The sequence below is a fragment of the Lichenostomus cassidix genome, chromosome 5 (assembly GCF_008360975.1).
Source record: "Lichenostomus cassidix isolate B80296 chromosome 5, HeHo_3.0, whole genome shotgun sequence".
NCBI lineage: Eukaryota > Metazoa > Chordata > Aves > Passeriformes > Meliphagidae > Lichenostomus > Lichenostomus cassidix.
Window position 1 is genome coordinate 15,761,354 of NC_139486.1, and position 21,748 is coordinate 15,783,101.

Consider the following 21,748-nt stretch of genomic DNA (forward strand, 5'->3'; position numbering starts at 1 on the left):
TGGGCACGGGGCAGGAGCGGGCGGTGCCGGGAGAGCCGGGCGGCTGGTGGGCACGGGGCAGGAGCGGGCGGTGCCGGGAGAGCCGGGCGGCTGGTGGGCACGGGGCAGGAGCGGGCGGTGCCGGGAGAGCCGGGCGGCTGGTGGGCACGGGGCAGGAGCGGGCGGTGCCGGGAGAGCCGGGCGCGGGGCGCTGCGGGACGCGCGGCGGAGGAGCGGAACGGGCGCCGCGTGTCGCCGCTTGCGGGCACTGCCGCCGCCGCGCGGGGGCGCTCGCGGCCAGCGGCGGGTCGGTCTGCCGGCCTCCTCCCGGCAGGTGGCGCCAGCGCGGCGGGCCGAGCGCAGCCAGCGGGGCCGCCCGGCGCGGCGGGGCGGGGTGCGCCGCCATTGGCCGGCCGCGTCACGTGGGGCGGGGGCTGCGGCCGCCACAGTAAACATGGAGTCGATCTTCCACGAGCGGGTGAGTGAGGGAGCGAGAGAGGGCCGGGCGGGTTCCTCCGCGTCCCGCCGCCCGCCCGCCTCGGGCTCAGCGCCGTCGGTTGTGGCCGTCCGGGCCGCGGAGAGGGGGGCGGCGCGCGAGCTCTCTCTGAGAGCTGCTGGGGCGGCGGCTGGGCCTCCCGTCCCCGTGCTGCCCGCGGGGCTGCTCCCGGTGCCCCCGGTGTGCTCGGGCTGTGGCGGGACGGGCTGCGCCGTGCCGCGCTGTGCTGCTCTCCCTGGCATGCCTCCAGCCTGGGGCAGCGGCTCGTTCCGTGCCTCGGGGGCTGGCCGGGGCCCTCGCGCGGCGGTGTCGGTGCCTGTGACCCTCCCGGCTGGACTCCGCCAGCCCTGCGGGGAAAGGAGAGTCAGGCTGCGCCTCGGCGTTCCCTTGGGCACGGGGACTGTGTGCTGCGCTCTGCAGAAACAGATCCCGAGTGCGCGGAGGTGCACACTGTAGCCACTTGTGTTTCTTGAGAGAGCTCGCTTGGCTGAGAAATGAGTTTGAGGAAAAGTAGCGGCGAGTAGGGCTGTTCCTGCTCTGTCAGACCCATCTTCAGCGAGCCTGGCTTGGCTGAGGTTGTGTAATGAGCAGGAAGTGGTAGAGCTGCTAAAGAAATCGCAGTTCATACGCTGTGCTTCTGTGTGCCGAACAGTATTTCCGGTTTTGGAGCACAAATGCTTTTGAGAATTGCTGTGATTTATCTAGGTTCCCAAATACGAGCTATTTCTGTTTTAATGCTGTTCAGATTTTAATTGTTTTGTTTTTTCTTTTACTTTGCTAATGTCTCTTCAGCTTTATTGGGTTAATCTTACCACTAGTTCTGTTACTTTGTTTTCATATGTAGGGTTGAGTTCCTTAGGAAATAAGCAAGATAGCTGTGTACCTTCCTTAAAAAAATTGCTGTTTTGAAATCCATAAAACCTGAAGAGTGTTCTTTCTGAGTAGGTTTGGGTTGCAAAATTTGGCAAGTGTTGTAGTGTTAAGTAGCTGCTGTTCAGAGGGTGCGTGTTGCATTTCAGCCATGATGGCCTCTGCTTCAGTGACCTTGAGTTTTAGTCTAGATTTGAAAATTGTTGAACGAAATTTACTCTTTTCTTACATGGCCTAACGTATCACAGTATGAAATAACTCTTTCTATGACTAAGTTGCTGTCTAGTTTAATAACAAAACTGCTGAAGCTGAAGTGACAAAGCATAGTACATTCAAAGTTACAGGGTGATGGTAATTTGTTGTTGGTATACATTCTGGGGAAGGAGGAGTGGACAGTCTCTCATGTGAAACATACCTGCTCCCTGGCAAGTTAGTTACACAGTTAAAAAGATGCACCTAAATGTGTTTTAAGTTGGAGTACCAAATATTTTTATTCTGTTATTATTATCAAGTGCTGTCAAAAGTATTTTGAAGTGCTGCATGTTCATGTACATCCTACTCTCTGAGTCTTTACACCCCAGGTGTTTTGACAAAAAGACATAAGATACATGATTTTTATAAAGAAAATTTAATAAAACAAAGAACCAAGCAATGTGGCATTTTTAAGAGGGAAATGACAGTTGCAGAAAGCAGGATTTAAGGATGGGGTTTCAGGAGTCCCCATCTTTGAAGTTTGTCCTTTCCTTGATAAGATACAAGTGATTGAAAACACTGGAAGCAGGGCAGCAGTTTATGTCAGGAGAGATTTCAAGGAGGGGATTTCAGGTTAGGGAAAAGAAGCCATATTCTCTGAACAAAACAATGGAAGTTCCTGTCACTTAAAAACTGTAGGATCTGTTTTCTGCATTGGGCACTTAATGTTTATAACTTTTACATATGAAAATTAAATTTTATTACTTTCAGATAATACTGTATGAATACAGAAAGGTCGTTTGAGTGAAATTAAGATTTAAGCCTGTAATTCAACTAATTATCAGACGTATTTTAGAATCTCTGTTTCTAAACCAGTTTCATATAATACTAGTGGGGAAGGAACCCTGTGATTGTTGAGCAGGTTCTGTCACAGTACTCTCCCCAGAGGGACAGAAGCTGGTGTTTAGTCTTGAGTTTCTTGTTGCGGGAAGGGCATGAGCTGGAGGAGGTTTCTGGATTCCATTGATGCCTGTCTGTACAGCCAGTGTAGCTTTAATAACTCATTGCTCAACCGAGTGATGAAGCTGTAGGAACATTCTGGAACAAAGGGAACTTTCAAGGTTTCAGCTGTAAGGGACATCATGGGGAAGTTCTACATAGGATTTGTGTGATGCTTTTATGGAAGTTTAAAGAATATTCCTCAAAGGCATACTCTTGTATTGTTAGTTTCTGTGGATCTGGCATGAGGGAGGGGTGTTCTGTATTGTTCTTGAGGGGTTTTGTTTTCAAGAAAGAGCATGTATATTAGAGCTCTTAATGTAAATAGAAATGAAGACTGATTAAAACAAAAGAGAAAAGCAGGATATTAAAACTGATGTTACTTGTCTTGCACTTGGAGTTACAATTATTTGTAAAAAGCAGGTTGCTTTTCATGGGAAACTGCTTTGGTTGGTTTACATTGTGGTTGGTTTTTTTTTTTAATGAGGCACTATTTTATCTCAAATACGAAAATGATGGAACTTGACATGCATTCATTCAGATTAGAGAATTTTTTTAATTTGTACTACAAAATCATGACTGGCATTTCTAATTAGCTCATTTAAAATTTTTGCTGACGTTTAAAAAATGTTACGCTATACTTCTCTTATATGTAATGTGCTGGATATGTAACAAAGTATCTGAAATATTTTTTATTTAAATGATCTAGCAATTAAAAATATTTTCATTCTTTAATATGCTGAATTTAATACTTCTTTTGTTTCCCCGCCACTGTTTTCAAGATTTTCAAACTAGTGGTACAAGATTGGTTTATCTAGTTCCTAAATGTAAATTTCATGTAGAAAAGGAGCTTTACTGCTCCTGTATCTCCTAATCACCTTCTCAACAATAACATGGAGAGCAGATTGTCAATAGCCACACCTGCAAGGGAAAAAAAAATAATGAATGTGTCTTTTATAGAAAATGTTTGTTACTAGGAAATAGAGATCTAAACTGTTTCATTTGCATGTGTTGATGATTTGGAAGAGGATAGAATCTGTTGTTCTGATGGTTACACAGTCTCTGTGTGATTTGTTGGTGTTTGCAAAAACAATTTTTACATGAAATTTATTTCCTTTGAGGAAATAAGGTAGTATGCATGCTGGTTTTTTTCCCATCGAGTTGATGGGAGGGTTGTATTCTATAGCTTGCAATGTAATACATTCAAAGAATATATGGTATTCTGCATGAGTGGGGAGGGCAGGAAATTTGCCAGAATGAAATGGTTTAGTCATTTTACAGAGTTTACGTTAACCATTTGGTTTTTTTTCCTTATCGTTGGCATTTTTTCCTCTTCCACTATTAGCAAGAAGGCTCATTGTGTGCTCAACATTGTCTGAATAATTTGCTGCAAGGGGAATACTTTAGTCCTGTTGAGTTATCCTCTATTGCACAGCAGTTGGATGAGGAAGAAAGGATGAGAATGGCAGAGGGAGGAGTATCTAGTGAAGAATACAGAACATTTTTACAGGTAAAATCTTCATTTGAGGTTGCTTGATATTTGCCTGAAATGTAATATTGTCTGGCACAGACTTGCTATGCTTGCATAGCTAGACAAGGTTAATTTTCTAGTGCCAAAGCTTTTTAAATTTGTAGGCCTTTTCATTCATTCATCTTGGATGTGGCATTTCCAAATGTTACTAGTACAGCTTTACAATAATTCTCTAAAAAGCTACATTCCCTTCATCTTACAAGCAGGAAGTTCAGGTGTGGTGAGAAGGATCAATAATTTGCCTTTTATTTTTGTAAGCCAGTGTCAGATAGGAACAGAAATTCCCACGTCTGTCTGCCCTTTAAGCACTGAGCATCTCTAAAGGTTTGAGTTTTAAATTAATATGCCTATTTTGGGCATTGTAATCAGCCTTATAGACAAGGACATAAGTTGCTGCTTTAAGAATCTGCAGTTAAATTTATTTTCAAAACTCAATTATTTTTGACCTTTTATGCTGACACCATTTTTCCCTTTTCTCCCTCCCGACTTCACATCGAGCAGCAGCCTTCTGTAAATATGGATGATAGTGGATTCTTCTCAATTCAAGTAAGTACATCTCTTTTCTGACACCATTTTCTATTTAGGCACTGTGTGTTCTCTTATGTAATTTAAATGGCATTGAGCTTTTTCATCTAGTTACCAGTTTATGGTTTTAATGGGATTAAGTGCTGGACTTCCAAATCTTCAGAGTGTTTTCCATTAAGAACAGTGACTTGCAGTTCTTCATTTCCTGGGCCCTTAAACACGTAGAAGAAGCATGGATTCCAGAACTGTGAAATGAGACCTGCTGCAATAAGCTTGGCTTTTAAGCTGCTTCTTGTGGAGCAGAATTCAGATTGCTTTCACAGATGATAGACTGGAAAGCCCTTGGCAATGGTTACAGAGTTATCACAGTGATCTGCAGATTTTTCTTGGGTGCTTTTTTTGGGGGGTGGGGGGTTTAGGGCCATAGGGGAAAAGTAATCAATAATTAATACTTAAACCAGAACAATAAGTGTTTAAACACCACATTGGGGCTTGTGTCTAGATTAGAGCTCAAGGCATCTTTGGCTGTCTCCCAAGCTTTCAGAGGTGCTTGTCAATGCTCCAGACTCACTCAAGAGCTTCTCTTCCTTATGGCTGACTGGGCTGTTTTTCTATTTAGCAAGAAACCATTAACAGTTGGGCTTTCCTTCTGTCTTTGATTGGGCTGTTTCAGTAGCTGAAAAAAAATGCTTCCTCATTCTATGTTTTTGTCCTATCATTGCTTTGTCATTTGCTGCACAGTTGTCTTGCTGAAAGGAAGTTGAATTGCTAACTTAAAAATTCTTACAGCATTATTTTGTGTAGCTTTAAAGAGTTACTGTAAAAGAGTTGGTGCTCAGATCAATATACTGACTGATCCTGTGATAATCCAGTGGTACAAAATTTCTAATAGTTACTGTGAGATTGAGATTATAGGGGGGGAAATAAGGGCAGAGCAGTGCATTCAAAGTAGACAGATGACAATTTATGAAGTGTCTGTGGAAGGTGAAATTACACCTTTGTTTGGGGGAGTAAGATCATTAAGAGAGTTGAGTTAAATCCTAGTTTTGTTACTTCTCCTTAGGTAAGATATGAGTGTTATGTTTGCATGTAGATTCATGACAGCTGTATTTTGAGTAATGTGATTCCTAGGTTTCCTGGCAATGTTTTGAAATTTAAGTTTTATGAAAACAGTATAATTGTTTCCTGTAGCTAACATGGTTGTGTTGCTTGTGTTTAGATTTGAACTCATTTGACTAATGGAAAATGTTATTTTTTGACAGGTTATAAGCAATGCCTTGAAAGTGTGGGGTTTAGAACTAATCCTCTTCAACAGTCCAGAGTACCAGAGACTTGGGATCGATCCTATGTAAGACTCTTTTAGCGCCCTGCTATTATTTTACTGAAAAAATACTCTTAATCTATGATTTAAATAATTATTTTAAATTGCTTTTTCAAGCTGTATTGCATTTTGATCTTTGTATTATCCCTTGGCTTTGAATTTTTTTTTGTTTGGTTTGTTGTTTTTTTTTTTTTCTTTTTGGGGATGCATGAGAACATCTGTCCTCTGTGCCTTCATGGTATTTTAGTATCTGTGGCATCACAGGTATATGGAGATTTCAGTGCTATTGACAACTTCCTAAATGTTGTAAAAGCAGTATGAGTATTCTGTAATGTAACATCAATGGTTGTGTTACTGAAACTTTGTTTAATAAGTTCGAATTAGTGGTAGAAAATACCTTAAAAATTATTATGTACTCTGATTTGAGAGTATTTAATTTTATTTACACCTTTTGTTTTTCTTTTTACAGAAATGAAAAATCATTTATTTGTAATTATAAGGAACACTGGTTTACAGTTCGAAAGTTAGGAAAACAGGTGACACTGTCTTTTTTTATTTTAAAATTGACTTCAGAATTGGGTGTGGAAGAGTGGTTGCAAGTAGATTGTGCTTCCCTTTTGCAAGCTTTTGCTGCAGTTTGGTTTAATAGTGTCCCATATTAAAAAAAAAAAAAGTAAATGTTTGCTTTATCACAAAAATGCCAGGCAGGTCATTGTAAAAGTTAGCCTGGGGAAGACTGTAGGGTCAGTTCCCTAGTGAATCTGTCCTTTAGGGAGCTGCAACTCTGGTAGAGTCTTATGTGACTTCTTAAGCTATTATCTTTTTTTTTTTTTTTTTTCTGCATGAAATACTGAAGAAAAAGCATAATGGGGCAGGGGGGAGTAGGGAATCCTGAACAAGAATTAAGATCCCTACACAGTGCAAACTTATTCTAATACAGTAAGTTATTGACACTGTAAAATAATTTTGTTTGTTTAAATGGGCAGTAGGTGTAAGGAGGACTGCAAAGTTTTGATGAGTAATAAGGGATACTCAGAAAAGTATCCATTAGAATGAGGTTGGGGAAAGTAGAATCACAACTCTGTAATATTATAGAAAACTTTGAAACAATTATATTCTAAGCAAAAAATAGTTATTAAAGGTAAGGGATGGCCATATTAGTATGTGGCACATATGTAACAATTCATATCCATGTCCCTTATAACACCAAGGCATTACTTATTTCAGTAGCCAATCATTCTGGATCATACTTCATAAGCATTTATACAACATGAGCTGATTTGGTGTTTGGTTTTTTCAGGGCTTTTTTCATAGAAAACATTCATGGAAAACAGCTTTTAGATGCTGTAATAGTGGGACAGAAGTCTCTGCCCATTTGGTTCATGTTTTGCAAGTTTTGGCTACTTATATTGTCATCCAGATTAAAAAAAAAAAGGAAAAATCACCTGTGAGTGAGAAAACGAAACTCTACTGTTCTGCTTTAGTTTAAAAGTATGACTAATGTTTACAGACAATTTTTGTTTATTTGATATCAAAAAGGCTGAATGTTCTCTTAAAATTATGGAAATTCTCCTTATTATACAATGCAGTCATGTTGGGTGGAATTTCATGAGAGCACATTCTAACCCAAAGCATCCTAAGTTGGAGGGGGATGTCTTTTGTCTTTTTGTACGTGTGGCTTGTAACCACATGAAGACAATACTAGATGTCTGTTATCTAGAGGGTAATGAGAAGATTTGATGAAATAGGTTGACTTAGATTTATTTGAACTGCCTCTCCTGTTACAGTTAAAGCAAAATTAGTTTAACAAAACTTTCTCCTGCATAATGCCTTTTAAAAGTTGCTGTAGTCTGTCCATCATATTTTTTACAGAACTTTTTATTCCCCTACTTTTCTGCACTGTTGGTCTTCTTACCCTTTCCCAGTGGCAAAGAGTCTTTTTGGCAAATTAGGTGATTGCATGACAGGGTGGTACATGTCACATTATTGTATGGGCCTGGCTGCAAGTGTATGGGTGCATATATAGAAGTTTGGGTAGATCAGTTCATTTCTGTGAAAATGGAGATAGAATTCTCCTTCTACTATTTCAAATGGTGTTTCCTGGTTAAAACTGAATAATATTGAATGAGTAGATCTAAAAAAAAGTACTTCAGCTTCATTACAATATATATGGGGATTTAAAGGTAGAATATTTTGTTTTTCACATTGAATTTATTTTCTCTCTAGAAGTTTTATGTAAGTATAATACTGTTTCTCTCTAGAAGTACTATAAATTACTAGTTATGGTCTTTGGGGAACTAGAAATTAGTTGTGTATATTTATATGAAGTGTCCCCTGTTGTAACATAGTGCTGTATTCTCGGCATATTAAATTTGAGTAAATTTTTCTTAATTTTTAAGTTTATAAATTATCTAAGAGAAGGGTAAACACTAGTTTTCAGCATCACCAGCTATTGAAGGTGGAATGTTCAATGAAAATATTCAATGGAAATAATTCAATGTCTATTTCCTGTATCTGTTAATTTCTTAACACACAGCATTAACTGATGAAGGGTTTCTTCATTAGTCTCAGGTTTAAAACTAGGATTAAGCAGAATTTTAGAATGATGTCTGAAATAAATCAAAATACAATGGTTAAGGATTGTCTGTTCTAATGTGTTTCCCTGGTACCAGTATTTAGTAATGGGAGAGAGCATGCAGTAATTTCCACACTTCAGATGTCCTGTTAGAGTATTTGAAGGGTAATCTTTAGCAGTATAAGTATTACACTTCAAAAGACTTCTATTTGATAATTTATTTTACTAGATTTACTCAGATATTCCATAATAGAAAATTGTCACAATGTACAAGAATGAACTACCAAGTAATCTTCATGCTATTTTGTTCTCTCAATCCTTCTTTTTTTTTTTTTTTCAATTACAGTGGTTTAACTTGAACTCTCTCTTGATGGGTCCAGAACTAATATCAGATACATATCTTGCACTTTTCTTGGCTCAATTACAACAGGAAGGTAATAGTAACTTGCAGCTGTTAAGTCTCATTAATTAAAAGTAGGTAATAATGATTATTTCTTAGAACTTATGTATTTAGTTAACTATCCTCAGTTTTATGATTGAAATAAATTGATTGAAATAACCCAAGTCCTTATAATGAAAGGTAGAGTCTCACATCTTAGTAAATTGCACGTGATGGTATTCCATGTAGTCTGCATTTTAGAGTGTTAATACCTGCACTTTAATGTTGTAGACTTACAATTTGTTTTTCTCAGGTTATTCCATATTTGTAGTAAAAGGTGACCTGCCAGACTGTGAGGCTGATCAGCTACTGCAGATGATTCGGGTACAGCAGATGCAGCGACCAAAACTAATTGGAGAAGAGGCAGCACAGTCAAGAGATCAGAGGTAAGGTAAATAAATATTTCATTTTAATAATGTTCAGTATGATTGGTTTGTAATTTGGAAGTAATGAGAAGTACCTTTAGTTCAATGTTTACTGCTGTTGTACACAGTAAAAGCAAGTTGATAGACTGTAAATGGTGTATTTTTAAGTGGGTAAAAGCTGCCTTAATAAGGATTGAGTCTTCCCATGTGCATAAGCATATTATAGCACAGATTTTTGACTTGGGGTGAAAATGGGTTAGCAGACCTTACAAACTGTCATCCATAGTAATTATTCTACAATTAAGACTGGTTTGTGCATTCTGTCATAAGTAGAAAAGAATGAGAAACTGATCTCTGAATTCCACATCATATAAATCATACAGCATTCCCTTTTGGAATAATTTTGCTGTAACGTTGTGGTGCTGCTCATTTTTTATACATTCTGCTAATATAAAACATCCTTGAATGCATATAAAGTATTATGTATCTTAATAGCTTCTTGTCAACATGTGCATTGCTTTAGAGTGCAGTGTATGGGAAATATGTGTTAAAGTCACTCTACAGTTGCTTGCAGCCCTTTTGTGCTTTTTCATTTTTCAGGAAAATACTTGTTTATGTAACAGACTTTCACAATAGAAATGTTTTTTCCAAAGTTAAACGTAGAGTTAAATTGGCAGAACATATTAATTTTAAACCTCACAGTGAAATCTAATATAATTTCTGTCTGAATTTTGCTGTGAATTTCACAGGCTACCCAGGAGTGATGTGGACCAAGCAATAGAAGTCAATCATCCTTTTGATGGAACAGGCATGTTAGATGAAGATGAAGAGAATTTTCAGAGAGCCCTGGCTCTAAGCAGGCAGGAAATTGATATGGAGGATGAAGAAGCTGATCTTCGCAGAGCCATTCAGCTCAGCATGCAAGGTACAGTGCTCATCTAAATTTCTTATAGTGCTTGTGTTGCTTATGCTTTAAGCAGCTCCTGGAATCAGTTTGTCAGGCACTTTTTTCAGCATGCATCAAGCAGTCTGGAAAGACTGGCTTTGAAGCATAGAAGGACAAGCCAGGATTGTCTGTAGCTATCTCCCTTCTGCTTTTCGAAAAGTTGTAACTTGCATGTTGGCATTGATTATTAGGAAGGGAGAACAAATTGGCAAAGGGGGGCAGGAGGAAAGGGAACAGTCCTAAAGTGAGGAGAAAACCGAGCAAAGTTACTGTAGGTGCTTAGTTCTCCAGCAAGTCTCTTTCTTCTTCTTGTCAAGTTTGAAGGCATTTTCTTAAGATGTATTTCATTTGCTAACTTCATTTTACTATAATTAGTAGGATATGGCATGTTCTGGTTTTAGGTAGCCGTCGAAGTGAGCTCTCAGGCTCATTACCACAGAATGTTCCTCAGTCGTCTCACAGCAGTCAGACAGACTCCCTTTCTTCAGAAGAACTGCGAAGGAGAAGACAAGCATATTTTGAAAAGTAAAGTAGCTGATAGAAAACTGCATGTGGAAGTACATGTATTTTTCAGTGCTTTTGGGGGTGGATGGGTTTCTTACTAAGGTCCAGCTCAACTTTTCTGTCTTACGTGATTTCCTAACAGTACCTGAACTTTGCTATTTTTAGGTGGTTCCCGCAAAGAAACCTGTAGTAAGAGGATGTTTAATAATGCAACAGCAGTCTTGTGAAGAAAGAAATACATTATAGAAGTATTTTAAATGAAATCCTGTAAATTTCTGCAATTACCTTCCCAACAAAAAGTATTATTTCTCTAAGACTTTTTTTCTGGTAATGATGTTTCTCATGTGCATCACACAAAAGCATTGTGCATATTTTATGTTGCTGTTCAGGTGTACCTTCTTAATACATGGTTGGGTTATGGTAGCTTTTCCTTATCTTTGTCTTATAGTAATAGAAGAACTAAAGACCAGCGAGAAATGCTACAGATAGGAGTTAGGCTTCACATGATAGGATAAGAATGCAGAGCTTCTGAATCCTGGGAAAATAGTCAGGTGGCTTGCAGTATAATACTGGGAAGATAGGTGTCTGAAGATTAGCAGGGTGAAATGATGAAAGAGATTTTAGGCATAGGGGTCTCACTGTACCAAACAACTTCTACTTCTGACTCTTGGCCTTCCTGAAATGAACTTGATTCAGGTCTCATACTGATGTTAATCTTATTTTCTTATAAATTTATAACACTTTCAGACGGCAACAACAGCAACAGCAGCAGAGTCAGACCACAAACCAACAGGATAAGGCAACTCTTAGCTCAAGCACTCCAGAAGCTGGCCCAGGTATTGTTTTTTAAACGAATATCCAAAACTGACATGTGTCTTTTTCACCCATCTGTTGTTTCTTTTCCTTGTCTTGCCTTTTCGTCACTTCAGCAGCCATTCCAACTATGTATCACAGCCATTACTGTATTGGCAGTGAACGAAAGGATCACTTTCCTTAAAAGCATGTTTCCCTTTGAATGTCAAAGTGAAGAGCATTGCTATTAGACCTCTTGAGTTCTAGCTTTGCTTTTTGTTGTTTTGTTTGTCTTGAGCATTACAAGTTGGAATATTTGATGGGATTTGTGTCAACTATTTGTTTTCTAAATTACTTTTAAAGTTGTATGACAGCTTGGAGTAATAGCTGACAAAATTACTGGAACCAGTTTTCAGAAGAATGTAAATGTAGACCTTACCAGTGTTAGGTATTGGTGATCCAAGTTGGTGAAAAACTATTTGCAAAATAGTCTATAATTTTCAAAACAAAACCAATTTTTGGGGTGGGGTGGGGTGGGAAAAGGTGGGTGTGGATAAAAAGAATAACAGAAGCATTTAACTATAAATAAGAACTGTGAATTTATTACAGCTTGTATGCATTTATTGTCTTTAGGAGGTGATATGAGTGAAGAAGACATGCTTCAAGCAGCCATGAATATGTCTCTGGAGTCTGTTAGAAACCACTTGAATTCAGAAGAGGAGAAATAACATCATTTTTTCCCCTCTTACTGTCAAAACGCTAAGTCTCCATTAAAATTCTACTGTGTGAATGTTGCACAAGCAGGGTTCATTTCAGAGTTCTGGAAGCAGGAATGAAAGGGGGGCTGCTGGAGGTCAGTTTAGAGCGGATCTGCAAATATGAAAATGATTGCACTAATTTAGAAAACTGTAGCACTCCTACTACAAAACATCTGCTCACAAGAGAAGTGTTGTTAAAATTACTGGAACTATTCACACAAAGACAAGGGTAGAAGCTGTAACTTGCATTTAACAACAAGTTTAAATTGTTTTGAAGAATTCAGTAGAAGATATAAATGGTGCTGATAGTAGCATCAACTGATTTTCTTCACTACTAATGAAAAAACAGATACAAATAAGGTATGCTCATAAATGCTTTTTAATAGATCACTCTAAAATGGGGAGAGTAATTAAATTCCATTAATCTTAAATAATTTATTTTGTGATTATTAGGAATGACTTAACATCAACTTTTTGATCCTGCTGTCCACTTTTGAAATGATCCATTCTGCAGGAGAAACAAGAATCCATAAATTTAATGCTTTTCAATTCAAGACAAAACTTTCAGTGTATTGTTGATTATAATTTTACTCCTGAGTCTTTTAATGATTTCTGACTTTCTAACACTTTTTGGTTTTACTTTAAATGCCAATTGTAAAATTTTAGGTCCATGTTTAACATACTGTCTTTTAGCAGGTAACTTGCCTTATTTGGCTTGGGGTTTTTTGTTGTTCTTGTTTGTTTTTAATTATTGTTTTCCTATGGTTTTTTTGTTTTCATTAAGCCACTGTCTTTTTACTACAGAGGTAGCACATACTCAGTTGGGTTGAACAGGTTTTGTTTTCTACCTCTTCCAGAGTCTTTTCCTCTTCAAGCTCAACCCTCCATTCTGGCCTTTCAGTATGAAAGAGCTGTAACTGAAAGAGAGCTGAAAACTAGGAGAAAGTAGGAGGGGATTTAGGTGCCATAAAGTCAGTGCCACACACATAAGGTGCATTCCTGCAATCTGAAATGACCCCTGTGCTAGTAGCTCTTCTAAGAATGAATATTTATGCCTGTGTGGATGTTCTTTCTGAAATGCTTTCTATGAGTGTCTGTCAGAATGTTGCAGTTTTTTCAGGAATGGCCTTTATTCATGCACCTTACAATTTTTTATCATGCTGTTTCTGATCCTGAGAAAAATTAGGGAGCAAAGTATGTGAGATAGCTTATGCTATTGGTTGTAAGACATTTGCTTGGATATTCAGGATGAATGTGTAACAGGGTGACCAAACCTGACTTTGAACTTCAGTGCAACAAAAGAGAGATGTTTCATTTTCCTAAATGGTGCTTGAAATACAAATTCTGTTTACATATAAATTATATGGGAATATGTTGTAGATAGAGTCTATAAGCTGTAGTCCAGTTAAAGCATTAACAGTTGGCACAGGCATTCTAAGAATCTTTCAAAGATAACCCCAGATTTCTTTATCAAAATATTCTAAAGTTACATCTTTGCACAATAGTAACATGTAATTAAAATTAGTAGGAAATGTATGGTAGCTAGATGGAAATACACATTCAGCATCAAGTAGTACTGTACATGAAAGGGCTCTTATTTCTCAGTGAAGATTTGTTTACCGCAATGGTTTCCTGATAGCTTAGGACATTATTAGATTATATATAACTGGGCTAAATTCTGTTTTTCTTATCTATGTGCTGGATTTTCACCAATGTTGCCAGAACCACTGGTATGTGTAAGACAATGTGGATTTTGACATGAGACAGCACTACTTTTTAGAAACTGAATTTTGTCTTTTTAAAATAATTTTCATGCACATTATAATTATTTCTAATGTCTCAAATTAATATAGCTGAACAATGACTTTAAAAGTCCATGTGTGCATATGCCATTTTGAAATGCTGTATTTTTCAGGATGTGATTTTTCTGCTTTCAGTTTGAAATGTCTATGAAACTGAAAGCTAGAAAGGTGTCTAAGCACTGAATTTTTTTTTATCATCTGTCAATTAACCACATCTTAATTTTCTTTTTTTGATTGTGCCATAAACTAATTCTGAAATAAGACTCATTTTTATAAATAGGTATAGATTGGCAATCTGCTGTCAATACTTGGAACTCAGACGTCTTATCATCTATTAGAAGAATATAATAAAAATTTCTATAGCTCTTACAGCCCCGTATTAAAAAAAATAATTTTAGCCCCTTAAATTTCATTGACTGTAACCCAGGCCAACTACATGATTTTAAAATCATTCAGCCACAGAGGTTTGCCTGTGAACTTTCCTGTCACATAAGTAGGTTCTTCACCCAAGTGTTCTGATATGGAAGGAATAAAAGGTGTCAGTGCCTGAAAAGTGCAACTGAGGTAGTGATCACAGGACTAACCATTTCCCTTTCTATGTAGAAAGGTCACTCAACAAATACCAGGTTTTTTTTGTTTTTTTTTTTAAGAAATGTCAAGTTGAATGATGTAGGCATCCCTCTAGACAAGCCGTTACAAGAGAGCAATTTAAGTGTTAATTCATGGAATTGTGTCGCTGGAAAAGACCTGCAAGAAACCAGCCATTAACCCATCCAAGTCCACCACTCAATGTAATGTCCCTAAGCACCACAGCTACACCTTTTAAATAGCTCCAGGGAGGGGACTCAGCCACTTGCCTGGGCAGCCTGTTCCAATGGAGGACAGCCCTTTCAGTGAAGGAATACTTCCTGATACTCAACCTCAACCTTCCCTGTGCAAATTGAGGCCATTTCCTCTCATCTTGTTACCTGGGAGATGAGGCTGACACCTCACTACACATTCCTTTCAGGACTTGTAGGGAGTGACAAGGTCTCTTCTGAACTGTGCCCAAGGAAAAGACTAATGGCTGGCAGTATGTATTTTGTAACCCAGGCCTCAAATTCAAAATGTATGGACCTGCCAAGAAGCTGTCAATAAAGCACTGATGTAATTTTTTGGTGTGCATTCTTTCAGTGATAAACAGTTCTCAATGTGGCTTAACTATGCTTCGAAGTTGTTTTCTAATGTAGGGTGTACTCCTGGTGTTATCTGCCCTGTCAAGCTGAAGGGTTGAGTTTTTTCCCATGCTACAGCTTTAGGCCAAAGTCCATTGTAAGGGTGCTGACATTGATTTTTTTTTTTACTTTTTTTTTAATTATAAAATTGTATTTGAGGGAATTTCAGACTTCATCCATCCAGCAGATTTTTGATATTATGCAGTGAATAGTCCATGTGACATAATTTATGGTTTTCTGCCAGTAGAAATCAAACTGGCAGGGGGAGTGAGTGATCCATTAAATATCTTCCAAAATTACTTCTGTAAGTATAATTCCGCAAATTGCTTTCATGGTCTTAGAGTGAGGGCAGGAGGAACAAGAGTTGTAATGCAGTCATGCTTGCATGCAAATCTTGTTAGGCACAGTAAGTACAAATATGAGCTGTTTAAATACTTATATTTTTCTAGACTTGAAACTAATCTGACACAATACTGGCTTACTTTAACATTTGGGCTTCCTGTGCCCTTCAAAGAACTGTAGCAAATTTAAGTGTAATTTTCAGCTAAGGTACTCTTGTTGTACAGTACCACTTTGCAGACTACTTGAAAAGTACCAATACAAATTTAAATCTATTACGTGTTTTAATGTTGGACTATTGCTTCTATTACAAACTTAATATAGTGGGGGGGCAGGTAAAATGGCTTGTGCAGGTATCTAGTAGGCAAATATTATCATTCGTAAGCTGTTTTGTCTTATTACAAAACTGATAGGCCTTTTAAAATGAACATGTTACAGTTCTAAAATGTGACATTTTCTAGAATTAGTTATTGGTTCAAATAATGATGAAAATATAAAAAATTGTGGCCTTTGTACTGAAAAATACAGTATAGAGGAATAGGATTAGAGAACTAGAACTCAGACTAAGAAAGAAGTATTATTTTACAGTTCATTTTGCCAGGACATCACTTTTAAAGGAACTGAAGTAAGAATCCAAGGAAAAGAAAAACTGATATGGAAGATTTTTTTTAAGCGCTTAGACAGAAAATGATGTTGTTTACTTGGTAAGCCATTACTGTCTTGCATAAAACAAACTTAAGACCTGGAAAATCTTGGTCATTATTCACAAATCATTACAAAAAATAGAAAAAAAAGGAGAGTAAGTCTAACAGGTAAAATACATACATACCTGTTCAATACGCACAGAATCAGTTGTTCCAATAAGAATAATACTTAATAAATTCAAACTGGCTGGGTCCAAATACTCAATTCTTCAGTTTCAGTTTAGTAGCTTTGTCTTGCATCCAGGCTTTCATCTTAAAAGCATGAGCTCTTTTGCAGTAAACTTTTTTAATCTTCATACACACATTTTGCCTTATTTGCATTTCAGAGATGGATGGAATGCTGTAGTATTTAACCTGCCCTAGTCACCTCCTTCCCTAGTAACAGTTCATCAGACAGTTAGTACATGTGGCTTTTCAACTGCTTTTACCAAATCAAACTATTTATACATTATTTTCTTTGTTAAGAAAAATAAGTAATTATAACTACACTTCTCTTTTTGTCTCCCCCCATTCTCAGTACAGCCACTGTGTGAATTCAGGAGGGGACATAAGAGTTTGAACAAAGGGATGTAATATTTAATTGCCACTGTGCAAAAGCAAAATTAAAAAAAAAAAGAAGAGAAAAACCTTGATATTGTCTTTAAAGCATGTAAGCATTGATAAAATTTTATTTTTTGCTACATGAAACCCCTGTGTACAAATCAATGTAGAGTTAGGATTTTGTAAGGGAATAATTTTTTTCATCTCTTGCCTAATAGTTGTGTATTTTAGAAATCATTTTCAGTAATAGATTTTTTTTGTCAAGACTGTTTTCATATCACATCTTTGGCTCTGGATTCCTGTATAATTTTTGTCTATTTTGTGTATATGAAGCATAGAATACTGAAAAGATTTAAAAAGGGAAAGCTGAAATGCTTTGTCATTGTTTTGACTGGAAAATGGCAGCACTGTTCGATATTTTGAAAATGCTCTCCAAATAGGCATGAATATATATGGTTGTATTTGATATCACTTTTTTAATAAATACGATTATAGCTTCTAATGTTTCTCTCTTAAGTATTTGCTTATGAGCTTTCCCTTAAGTGTGGATTGGGCACAGAATCATCAAACATTGAAATCTCATCCGTGGTATCAGTGGGCTTTGCACCAGAGGTGTGTAGACATTAGCAGTGGGATAGTTTTCTGTTGCTGACATTTTACCATCTCTGATGTCTTTTCATCTGTTGATACTCCTAAAGTTGTGTAAAGACACTCCTGTTAAGGAAGAAAGTCAGTGCCAGTTGTAGTTATGTTACATCTTTTAAAATTGTATGCTGCTTTGCTGCCAGGATACCTTTTTTCCTTTTTTTTCTTTTTTTTTTTGTTTTTTTTTTGGGTGACACAATGATTTCCTTTTGTAGCTTAGTCAAAACGGAGTATACTGGATGATTGCTGGGTGCCCTTATTAACAGTGGATGAAGTCAGTCAGCTAAAAAAATTACTTGCAATGCTAAATTAACCACAACAGAAGACATTTTTATCATCCCTAAATATTTTAAATATCTGCAAGACATCCCTGATCTTAGTTGAAAAAAATGCTGAGAGTTTCCCATAAAAATTATTTAGACAAACATTAAATGATGCATCTTTACTGTCCTGAGAACCCATATGGGTTTTGTTAAACCAGTGGTATGGGATCTTTTGAGCATTGTAAACTTTTCATCTCCATTAAACCAAATACTGCAAATTGATAAAACTGATAAAGATACATGTCTACATTCCATGCTGTATCTCAGCACTAATACCTCCTACAATTCTGATGTCTTTTTTTGTTAGACAGAAATGGGTTTGAAGTGGTGTATGGTCACTTTTATTATGGATAATCATAAGGGTGACAAGTATGCCATTAACTTACTATACTAGTAAAATCAGTTATAAATCTGATGGAAAATTTGTTCAGTGAAGAAGAGGGAAAATAATCTTTATTAGAGAGCTTTTAACTAAACTCCTGGACCACATACCACACCCAGCCTTAGAGTTGCCTGTGAGTGACAGAGGACAGTAAAGCTAAAAGGGTAATACAGAATTGCAGGTCAGCTATGAACCCTTCACCAAAGCCTGCAAGATACTATTTGGGAAGCAGCAAGCAGGTTGTTCCATATCTGTTTGGTAATGTTTGCCAGCTTGTAACTCTAGAGCATGTGTTTTGTGCCTGCTGCTTTCTCAGACCTCTAAAATTCTAAGATTTCACCTGTGAAATGCTCTTCTCAGCTTTATTTTGCCGTTGATGTGGTGCTTCGATTACTCATCTTTTTGTGTGGTTACCAACTTGAAACAGTCAATGAGTCAGCTGCCCTACATTTTATTCCCAGCATCAGCATTCTTGTGTAACAGTGTCATTCCGACTGATACAACACTGCTTTTTCAGTAACAATGCCGTACCCTTGCAGTCCCAAGTACTTTCAAATACCTCAGTTGATCAGATTGGGCAAGTGTTGGGGTTCTGGCTGGAAATCCAACCAAGAATCCCAGCATGGGTCAGGTTGGAAGGGTCCCAGTGGGTCATCTGGTCCAACCTCCCTGCTGCAGCAGGGTAATCCCAGAGCACAGTGCAGGGAATTCAGATGGTTTCTGAGTGTCTCCAGCGAGGGAGACTCCACAGCCTCTCTGGCACCCTGTTCCAGGGTGCAGCCACTGCACAGGGACCACGTTTTTCCTGATATTCAGGTGGATCTTCCTGTGCATCACTTTCTGCCCGTGGCAGAAACTTTGTCCCATAGCTGGGTACCACCGAGCAGGGCGTGGATCCAGCCTCTTGGCACCTCTCCTTCACATACCGACAGACACCGATTAGGTTCCCTCTCAGTCGCCTCTTCCCTCTTCACTCCACTTACACCGAAAGCAGCCGGGGCTTCGGGATCGTGTGTGTTTTGTGAGAACACGCATCCAAGCACCAAGCGCGTCCATTCTCGTGCACGGCACACTGTTTGCTGACGGCCCTGGTTCATCCCGGCGGGCGGGTTCCGATAAACACACAGCTCTTCAGGCCGCCATCCGCCGCCCCTCGCGCGGTCCGCCATCATCCCGGCATGCTCTGCTGCCGCGCACACGCCACATCCGCCTCGGTGGGGCGCTCTAGCCCGGGCCGCCGCTCTCGCTGGTGTTTGGGAGGGGTGTCATGGCGGCCGTTGAGGTGGCAGCGGCCGCAGCCGCCGGGAGGAGTCGCTGAGCCGGGACGGGACGGGACGGGACGGGACGGGACGGGACGGGACGGGACGGGACGGGACGGGACGGGACGGGACGGGACGGGACAAGCCGGGAGGAACAGCTGAGCCGGGAGGAGGCGGAAGGATGCTTGCGGCGCTGGCCGACAAGTCGCCGAGCCCGGAGTGCTGAGCCCGCAGCAGGAGCCGCGAGCCGCGGTAGCGCGTAGAGGGAAGGCGCAGGCGGCCCTTGGCCCCCGGGAAGCGGCTGCGGGGCCCGAGCGAGGCCCGGAGCCCTCCGAGCCGCCATGGCGTCGTGGCTGGGCGGGCTGGGCTCGGGGCTGGGCCAGTCCCTGGGGCAGGTGGGCGACAGTCTGTCCTCGCTCACCGGGCAGATCTCCAGCTTCACCAAGGACATCCTTCTGGAAGGCGCGGAGGAAGTGGGCGGTAAGGGGCTCGGGCCGGCCTGGTTCCGCGGGGTGGTGCTGCGAGGGAGCTCTTTGCGGCCGCCGCTCCCCTCGGACAGCCGGCGGCGGGGCCTGCGCTGCCCGCACTGCCTGATCGCGGCTGGGTGCCTCTCGCCGGTGCTGCTGCCTTTGCTGCCTTTGTTTTTGTTTTTGTTTTTGTTCCGTTCTTGTGATCTCAGGATCTCGAGAATACACAAATACATTCACAGGCCCTAATAGCAAGGGTGAACCTGAGCTAGGCTTATTAGGCTCGGAATTTTCTGAATTTCTTGAAGTATTATGTTGCTCCGTAATGACAGCACTCAACACTCTTTTTGCTTTCTGTTTGCTTAGTTTATCTAAACCCTCAGTTAATTATCTGCTTATGCACTGGTTCCATAAAACTGCAGAGTTGTAGTACAGAGGTTGTTTTGCCACTGGTGTGATGTAAGTCTGACGTGTCACACAGGCGAAGGTTCAATGTTTGTCATGGTTTTGTTTATCTTTCAGTTGGGCCCAGAGAAACCTGTCGACTTCTACAATTCCCCTACAGCCAAGTAGGAGAACGTGGCACTTGCTTTATAAGGATTAGAGGCTAGAACGATTTATTTTTAAAACAGAGAGTTAGACCAAAAAAACCCTAGAGGCATCAGAGTAAGATACTCTATAAACCAATAGTAAATCTTTTCTAGAATATAATATTTTCTTCATATTTTTAATAATGACTTTATATTAAATATTTGAAAAAGGTTTAATAAAGCAGTTGTATAAAGTGGTAATAAATATCAATAGGTTAATATCCCTAGTATAGTTTACCATCTTGTAACTATAAATTATTTTAAAAGTTAGATTTCTCAAAACAGTGTTAAGAAGAGCAACCACAAAGAACAGCTAAGACTTCTGAATAGTCATCTTAAATGTGAAATTAAGCAATTCTACTTTGTTTACAGCCTCTCATCTACAAAGCATTGTGAAAGAATGTTATAGAAACGTATGCTGTATTAACCTTGTTGGCAAGCTGATACAATGGGTCTCGTATGGATGGCCTTTTTGGTACACAGCTAAAATGCTCAGAAGAGAGAAATTCTGACCATTGTGAAGTAATTTTTTTTTTGCTTTTCTGAAAGACTTGCTTAGAATTGTTTTAAATTTCAAAATCCATAATAGTTTGGTTTGGAGAGTCATTTTATGCTCCTGAGCTGTGCAGTCATCTAGGCTGCTTGTTTTGCTTTTCTAAAAGCTAAATTGTGATTTCATCTCACACACTGGTGTGTGAGTTTGTGCAAGAGATATATATACTCCTGTTCAGTAGTTACTTCAGGTGCACTTCACTGCTCGATACTGCTGTGAACAGCTTCAGTTTCCTAAAAATTTCAGAGTAGTACATTTGTATGGGTTACTAGACTTCAGGGTGTAAAAAATCTAGTGGTATCCAAGTGTTCTTCTGTAAAGACCTGTAAATACTCTGTGGCCTAAGCAACACTTTTCAAGTACTTCCTTACAGTTTGATTTTTTAAAATTTCCTAATTGGTAAAAGTTTCCTGGTTTTTAATATTATCCCTTACATTCAGTGTTTTGATTGCCATCAGAACTGAAGTTGTTCTTTTGGGTTATGGACTTGCACACCTTCCGTTTCACAGTTCTCATGTGTAGATTGTTGCCTCTGCAGTGCTTGAGCTGTCTCAGTTTTAAATAGCACATAGGAAATTATGACGTTGTATTTGCTTGGAAATTGTATTTATTTTAAATTTTGAAATATTGTCAAGGTT

At 39.2% G+C, this 21,748-nt stretch overlaps 2 protein-coding genes across 2 annotated transcripts in view; both read left to right on the forward strand.

The window, feature by feature from the left end:
* The first annotated feature begins 324 nt into the window (after positions 1–324).
* Positions 325–16,969, forward strand: ATXN3 (ataxin 3). Its single transcript, XM_085061528.1, has 11 exons — positions 325–457; positions 3,882–4,046; positions 4,569–4,613; positions 5,855–5,940; positions 6,383–6,449; positions 8,835–8,922; positions 9,181–9,313; positions 10,042–10,217; positions 10,640–10,763; positions 11,490–11,578; positions 12,168–16,969. Exons 1-11 carry the CDS (start codon positions 434–436, stop codon positions 12,260–12,262), a joined length of 1,092 nt encoding a protein of 363 aa, XP_084917654.1. The 5' UTR covers positions 325–433; the 3' UTR covers positions 12,263–16,969.
* Positions 16,970–19,632: 2,663 nt separating this feature from the next.
* Positions 19,633–21,748, forward strand: part of TRIP11 (thyroid hormone receptor interactor 11) — a 29,061-nt gene continuing 26,945 nt past the window's right edge. The window contains exon 1 of the mRNA XM_085061531.1: positions 19,633–19,980. Within this exon, the coding sequence (XP_084917657.1) occupies positions 19,842–19,980 (139 nt within the window). The 5' untranslated portion in view covers positions 19,633–19,841. The remainder of the gene's footprint in view (positions 19,981–21,748) is intronic.

What these genes read in the sequence shown, in the direction of transcription:
- ATXN3 (XM_085061528.1), top strand. Translation starts at nt 434, where the DNA reads ATGGAGTCGATCTTCCACGAGCGG. An exon ending in AGACTTGGGATCGATCCTAT is followed by an intron (nt 5,941 to 6,382) that starts GTAAGACTCTTT and finishes TTCTTTTTACAG; the next exon opens with AAATGAAAAATCATTTATTT. An exon ending in CATTCAGCTCAGCATGCAAG is followed by an intron (nt 10,218 to 10,639) that starts GTACAGTGCTCA and finishes TTCTGGTTTTAG; the next exon opens with GTAGCCGTCGAAGTGAGCTC.